At 46.3% G+C, this 7,839-nt stretch overlaps 1 protein-coding gene across 1 annotated transcript in view; it reads left to right on the top strand.

Moving 5' to 3' along the window:
• Positions 1–1,501: 1,501 nt before the first annotated feature.
• Positions 1,502–7,839, top strand: part of Iars2 (isoleucyl-tRNA synthetase 2, mitochondrial) — a 40,933-nt gene continuing 34,595 nt past the window's right edge. The window contains exons 1-4 of the mRNA XM_052201135.1: positions 1,502–1,884; positions 3,145–3,267; positions 5,257–5,416; positions 7,465–7,613. Coding sequence (XP_052057095.1) covers positions 1,618–1,884; positions 3,145–3,267; positions 5,257–5,416; positions 7,465–7,613 — 699 coding nt within the window. The 5' untranslated portion in view covers positions 1,502–1,617. The remainder of the gene's footprint in view (positions 1,885–3,144; positions 3,268–5,256; positions 5,417–7,464; positions 7,614–7,839) is intronic.

Genomic DNA, 7,839 nt, shown 5'->3' with positions numbered 1-7,839 from the left:
GGATTTAGCTTAGCCACGGTCCATAGGCACTCTGGGGAGCATGCCTCTTTCGTCATCTTTGTAGTGAGATTATTTTTTTTTTTGAAAAACAATATGTATTTGCTTAATCCCAGGTGGAGGAATGTGGGGCTGCTTCAGACTGTCCGAAGTGGTTGACTATGATTTGCCTCTTGCCCTAGAAAAAGCATGGTTTTGCCAGCTGCAGATGATTTCTGTGATTGTGTGAGATATGGAATTCTGAGAAATTTTCAGATGGTATATAAATGCTAAAGGCTCACGAGTGGGGGTGGGGTGGCATAGTCGTCCTCAAAGAAGATATAAGATGGGGGGGGGGTCCTCAATTTATTTTTCTCCCCTCTATCCTTGTTTTTCTCCTATCTAGTGATAGGGGGAGAAACTGGGAGAATAAAGAAGAACCCTACATATCTTCACATAGGGGTTCCCAGAAAACAACGAAGTTGATTGAATGCAGACAGTTGTTCTGAAGAGTTTGGGTGTAGGGTTTCCTTCTGTGTTGCTGTGAGACAGCAGCTGTCAAGCTCCCTGACTGGAAAGTGCAGTTCAGAGAATGACATTCTAAATGTTGTCATTCACTATAGAGCAGGGGAGATGGCAGTACAAACCTGAGAACTCGCAAAACACTTAAACACCGTGTACAATTTCAGGTGCAGAAGACCCGGATGCCTAGAGCCTGCTGCTTAGAGACACTAACCACGTGAGCCAGCTCTTCGTTTCCTTGAGAGAAAGAAACCCTTACCCAACTCCTTGAATGAGGTGGAAGAGGTATGGAAGATGATTCCCACCATCAGTGTAGGACTTCCACATGCACATGCACACACACACACGAGTGTCCACAGATGCAAATACGCATACACACATTCAAACACACACACACACACACACACACACACACAGCATGGAAGAAAGGCATTACTCGCTGTATACTATCTCTGGCAGTCCACGTTTCCACTCTCCAAATACTTATTACCGAACTACTTGTTTGTTCCAATCTATTAGACGTCTCTGTGCCATCCTGGCATCCAAAGTTGAGCATATTTTTGCTTTCATTGGCTTTATTCTTTATGAACTGCCTGGGCTTACCTTTTGCCTCCCGCCTCCTATTATCTTGTTTGTAATCACTTTTTGTACATTTTTGTTAGAGCGTAGCATAGGAATGGCACAATTACATTTGTAAGCCCGTGTAGCCCTGGCTGTCCTGTGGAACTCACTCTATAGCTAGCCTCGAATTTGGAGATCCGACTGGCTCTGCCACCATGGGCTGAGATTAATCCCCTGCACCACCACTGCACGGCTTTAGCTTTGCTACTTATGCTTATGACCTTGAACGAGTTAATTAAATGTATCTGATTGGGGAGAGCCGAGTGATACCAAACACCTCTCTCTACTCCTGCATCTGCGTAGTAAGACCTCAAGGAAGACCTGTAGAGGGACAGACATCCAAGCCGGAAGGCCCCGCCCTTGCTCTTGCCCCGCCCCTTCCGCCCCTGAGCGCGTGCGCAGTTCCTGTCCGCCGAGACCCTTCAAGGGGTCTCTACATTTAGATCCCGGGCAGCTGCAGCGGGCCGTGTGTTGAGGGGTCCGTCCGGGTCATCCACCATGCGTTGGGTGCTGCGCCCTCGCGGGCCCGGGGCGGCGGCCTTCGCCGCGGCTGGGAGCTTATGGGGGCCAGCCCGTTTCCCCAGCCGCCTGGGGTGTCTGGGAATGACGAGGAGGCTCGTGGTACGCTCAGTGGCCGGAGCGGACAGCCCCCAGAGCAGCCCGAAAAGCGGCAAATACCGTGACACTGTGCTGCTGCCGCAGACCAGCTTCCCAATGAAGCTGCTGGGCCGCCAGCAGTCCGACATGGAGCTGGAGATCCAGCAGGTACCGGACGCGGCCACCCGAGCAGGGCGGGGTGGGCCGGCTCTGCGGGAACCCTCCGGGCCGCTGGGGTTCCCAAGCGGGCTCCTAGGAGGGCGGGTTCCAAAGTGAAGCCCAGATCCGCACAGAGCACCTTCCGCCTTCCGCGCCACGCCAGTCGGCTTTGCACACTTTTCCAGTCACTTGTCAGAAAGTAGTCAGCGTGAGCATGTGTAAATAAAAACTCGAGTGTGGGCTGGCGAGGTAGCTCAGCGCTTAAGAGCGCTTGCCGCCCTTGCGGAGGATCCGAGTTCGGTTCCCAGCACACAAGTCTGGCAGTCACAACAACCAGAAACTCCCAACTCCGGGCGATCCAATGCCTCTGACCTCTGCAGGCACCTGCGCTCACACACAAATAATGAAACATAAAAGCTAAACTTAAAAAATAATAATAAAAGTATTACCGAAGAAGGGAAGTTGAACCTCACCTTAGTCACATGTTTGGGGTTTTCACAGGAATCATGATTCCTTTGAAGGACAAAGTAGCCGCCCTTTTCTGGGTCCCCTATGTAGTCTGTCTCCTTTATCATACTGAGTTTGCTAACGTTCGAGATTCACTCGTTAGTGTCCATACAATAGAGTGTTTAAAATATTCCTGATAATCAGGAATCTGCTTAAGTGAATAGTGTTAGCCCGAATATTCCTTGGATTTAGGGAAGTAATGAGGCCAAAGAATAGCAAGAATAAATTACCAGTGTGTTTTGGGTGGTAGCGTAGGCTGGGAATGGACAGGCCTTTCAGTAGGGCTAGAATGAGGCAGTGAATACTGAGAGACTTGCCAAGAATTTAGTGCCCCCATGCAGCATAAAAGTTTATACTTTAATCTGAAGTATTGTTGGGGAATTTGAAGACTACTGAAGGGCTGGAGAGATAGCTCAGTGATTAAGAGAGCTGACTGCTCTCCAGAGGTCCTCAGTTCAATTCCCAGCAACCACATGGTGGCTCACAACCATCTGTAATATGATCCAGCTCCTTCTTGCAGTGTGTCTGAAGACAGCTACAGTGTACTCATATAAATAAAATAAAGAAAATCTTAAAAATAAATAAATAAGTAAATGAAGACTACTAAAAATGTTAAGACTATTCTAGTTCATTCCAGAAAGTTTTTCAGTTATATTTCTGGGCTAAATGGATTAGATTGGGATAGTGATGACCATGTATTGATGAATCTACAGCACACATTTATGTAATATGTAAACAATGGCTTTTTTTTTCTTTAAACAGAAATGTGGCTTTTCAGAGCTTTATTCCTGGCAAAGAGAAAGAAAAGTAAAGACGGAATTTTGCCTTCACGATGGACCTCCTTATGCAAATGGTGACCCTCATGTCGGGCATGCCTTAAACAAGGTGATGAGAATTTAGGTTGTAAAACGTGGAAGTAAATACTCTGCAAGAGAGTATATATTGTTTGTGTATGATAATTATGTAAACGTATATTGGCATATGTATATACGTGAATTATTAGTGAGTTTATGTATTTACTATGGTGCTTGGGAATCAAACCCAGGGCCTTGTTTGTGCTAGGCAAGTGTTCGTCCAGTGAACTGCATGTGTGTGGTAGGGTCTGTGGATGGAGGCCAGGATGTAACACGTGGGAGACCAGCCCCTGCTCCCGCATCTCATCTCTGTATCCGCAACTCTCACTCCATTAGTAGCCACACACAGGTTTGCTACTGCATGAACACTAACGTCGATGCTTCCGTCCTTTTGTGAGTTTACACTTAAATCTTACTTGATGCTTCCTGTTTGTGTGTCAGGCATTCTCCTGAATTCCAGGTAGTGAAAGACAAAGTCGTATTCCCTTCTTCCTCTCTGCCTGAAAAGATGGATGGGTAAAACAGGTAACACAGTAGATAGCAATGATAGCTGTGGAGAAAACTACACTGGGAAGAAGAGACCAGGAGAATCATTGTGAATCCTTTCTAACAAAGGCTTAGTTTACTTTATGTGTACGGGTGCTTTGCCTGTGTGTGTGTACATCTGTGCACCACTGGCATGTTTAATGCCTGCAGAGGCCAGAAGAAAGCCTGCAGATGCCCTGTAACTGGAGTTAAAGACAATTGTGAACTGCCATGGGTACCTAGCTTCTCTGGAAGAGCAGTCAATGCTGTTAACCACTGAGGCACATCTCTCCAGCCCCTGGTAACAGTTTTATATATGTACACACACACACACACACACACACACACACACACACACACACAAACTTTCCCCCTTATCCTTTTTTTAGTGTAGAATAGAGTTTAGGGCATGGGGAGGGGAGTTAAAGGGTGAATGGAGGCAAAGGCAGAGAGGAGAGGGGAGAGAAGTAGAGGCTGGCTATGACCACGTGGAGAGAGGGGGAAGGGAAGAGCCCAAGATGGCAAGAGAACAAAAGGATAGGAGCTTTTCGCCTTCTCCTTATTGGAATTGAACAGTGGGGCTGCGTGCATGTAGGGAAGTGTTCTACTGCTGAGCCACATGCCCAGTCCTCTTTTTCATTTTATTTTTTGTTTGTTTGTTTTGAATCAAGGTCTCAGTTGTCTAGGCTGACCTTGATGTTACTGTGGTTCAGACAGGCCTTACACTTCAGCCTGTGTCTGTATAGACACTGTGGTTGATCATAGACCCGCGTTTTTGGGCCTGGCTAGTAGTACATTTTTAAGTCTTTCTGCCTGCTCTTTTCTAAAATGGTGTAAGCAGGGTGACTTGGGTATTGATGTGCCTGCTGGTGACTGAGGGTCGTCTTAGTACAAAACAGTGAGCATAAGTTTCCACCCGCCGGGCACAGTGCTCCTCTGTAGGTCTGAGCAACTCATGTTGCTTTATTTATGTTAATTTTTCCATAAGCATAATAAAAATTTCTAACTGACATATTTATTGTCTAGAATTTAGAAAGTGAGAAAGTGTTTCTCTAAAAGGTAGAATGGAAGCTGGTGTGGTGGCACATGCCTTTAATCCCAGCACTCGAGAGGCAGGGGCAGGTGGCAGGTGGATCTCTGAGTTTGAGGCCAGCATGCTCTATAAAGTGTGTTCCAGACAGCTGAAGCTATTATAAAAATAAAACAAACAACCAAAAAAAGTAGAGTGGGCTGAGACTTTCCCCCAACATGACAAATAATGAACTTGGGCATAAAGGTTTTCATGTATAATTTTCTTGTTTGATTTTTCCCCCTTCATAGCATTAATATTATGAAACTCAAATATTTGTTATTTCTATGTGAATGTTGCATCTTAATTGGTAGATTTAATGGTTTATTTTATGGAAATACTTTATGCTTTAAAATAGTATTTCTAGAAAGAGTAAGATTAAGAGCTGTGTGTTTTCTGTTGCTGACTGCACTTTTATCCCTGCAGATTTTGAAAGACATTGCCAATCGATTCCATATGATGAGAGGTTCCAAGGTGCACTTTGTGCCTGGCTGGGATTGCCATGGCTTGCCCATTGAGACGAAAGTGTTATCAGAACTTGGTGTAAACTCGCAGACTCTTTCAGCCATGGAGATCAGGGAGAAAGGTAGGCTCTTTGCGTTTTCACAGCCTTCCTGTCAAACCAGGCTCCATCATAGGGACTTTGTGTGTGTGTGTGGGGGGTGGATTTTTGGATTTTGTTTTTTTTTTTTCAAGACAAGGTTTCTCTGTGTAGTCCTGGCTGTCCTGGAACTCACTCTGTAGACCAGGCTGGCCTCTAACTCAGAAATCCACCTGCCTCTGCCTCCCAGAGTGCTGGGATAACAGGCGTGTGCCACCACCGCCCGGCTGGGACTCTTGTTTATAGTGAGACCTGATGGGTGATAGTTGTTTATCCCAGGTTGGCCTCACAGTCTTAATCCCATCCTCCTGCCTTGGCCTTCTGAATGGTAGCATCATTGGCATGGGTCTCCATATAATAACAGATTTTTTTTTTAAAAAATGACTTTCTTGAGACTTGGTATTTGGAGGTTGAAAGGACAGTGTTGGGAATGTCCCAGCCGTGCCTTCTGTTTTGAATCTTACTGTTACTGAGTTGCTGTTTCTGATCTTGTTAGGTTAGGTGGAGCTCACTGCCTAAAATTGGGTATAGAACTAGAAGTTAGCTCCAAAATGCGTATATCTTAAATCTGGGTCGTGTTTGCCTGAAAACTGAGCGTGAGGAGCCTGAGTCAGCAGTGTCCTGAGCCTGCAGTCAGCCTGAGTTACAGCCCCACACTGTCTCTAAGTGAAAGCTGGGGGGCCAGGCAGAGCCCACAGATAAGTCCCCGATTTGATCTGTCTTATCAGATGCCTGAGCCATCAGACAAGTGAAGGTGATTTTCCTCCTGAAACAGTCACATTCTCTTAGATCTGTTATCTGAGGAATGCTAGTTGTTTGCTGCGCCATGAGTATTGTGCTCTGGCCATTTCTTGAATGAATAAATAATGAGGAAGACTAGTGAGATGGTGAAGCAGGGGAGGGGAGGGGAGGGGAGGGGAACATGAGTCAGCCTGAGTCCCTGAGATTGATCTCCATGGTGAGGGAGAAAACCTGGCCAGGAAGGAGAAAGTTGTCCTCCAGCGTCCCTACATGCACTGTGTTATGTGCATAGCACACATGCACACACACATACTACATTATTACTACTATTAATATAAAGAATGATAGCCACTTGGGAGGCAGATGCCGGCCGATTTCTGAGTTCGAGACCAGCCTGGTCTACAGAGTGAGTTCCAGGACAGCCAGGGCTACACAGAGAAACCCTGTCTCGAAAAAAAACAAAAAAAACAAAAAAAATGATGTGGGATATTTTCTAGTATATTTGTTTATTTATTTTAAATATGAGATGCATAGTCTGGAAGGTACTAAAGACAGTATATGGTTCAGGTTTTTGTTGTTTTGTTTGTTTTTCCAGACAGGATTTCTTTCTCTGTTTGGCCCCGGCTGTCCTGAAACTCACTTTGTAGAGTGAGTTTGAACTCAGATCTGCCCACCTCTCCCAGAGTGTTGGGATTAAAATCATGTACCACCACTGCCCATTGAAATTCCAGTTAATTAAAAAACAAAAACAAACAAACAAACAAAAAAAACCAAAAACAAACCCTTGTTCTGTGTTTCAAATGTTTTCAAATAATGTCCTTGTTGAGAATTTCCTTGGGCCTGGGAACACACACAGCTCAGCAGGTGGAGAGCTGCCGGCTGGCCTGAGGTCCTGCTTCGGTGCCAGCTCTTCACGTTCCAGGAGTGATGGCTCTCTCCGGGCTCCAACAGTCAGGATGAGAAATCACACAGAGTGTGCTGGAGGCCAGCGCCAGCCTGGGTCAGCAAGGATTGTCTAGTCCAAGGTGCACAGCACCTACTTAGAGAAGCTCGTAGCAATCATGTTTCAGACTACAAAAAGTCGGGCTGGTGGCTTACACTCCTAATCCTGTTACTGGGTACTCTGAGACAGGAGGAGGATTGTTTGAGTTTGAGGCCACTTTTAGGCTATATAGTGAATTTAGGTCAGGCTGGGTCAAAGGGTGAGACCTTTCAAAAAAAAGGAAAAAAGAAAAATTTACCAGTTCCTCAGAGGCCTTTGCTTCTCCCCCCTCCCCCCTTACCCTTTCTAGCCAGGTCATTCGCTCAGGCAGCCATTGAGAAGCAGAAGGCTGCATTTGCCCGCTGGGGAGTCATGGCGGACTGGAATAACTGTTATTACACATTTGATCCGAAGTACGAAGCCAAGCAGCTCAGAGTGTTTTACCAGATGTATGAAAAGGTAACGGAATAATTTCCTTCTTCCTAGCACACTAAAGTACATGTCTCAGAAATCCCAGCCTCAGCATTGCCCTGGGCTGCTTCTGCTGTGATTGGGGGTGGGGGGAGGCAGCCCTGGAAGCAAAGGGTTTCTGTGGCTTACGTGTCCCCATCGCAGTGGGTCACTGAGGGAGGTCAAGGCAGAACTCGAGCAGGGCAGGAGCTTTGTGGCCGCCACCGCACGAAGC

The sequence above is a fragment of the Apodemus sylvaticus genome, chromosome 12 (genome assembly GCF_947179515.1).
Source record: "Apodemus sylvaticus chromosome 12, mApoSyl1.1, whole genome shotgun sequence".
NCBI lineage: Eukaryota > Metazoa > Chordata > Mammalia > Rodentia > Muridae > Apodemus > Apodemus sylvaticus.
The sequence above is the reverse complement of the archived record's forward strand: the minus strand, read 5'-3'. Positions and strand labels throughout refer to the sequence as shown.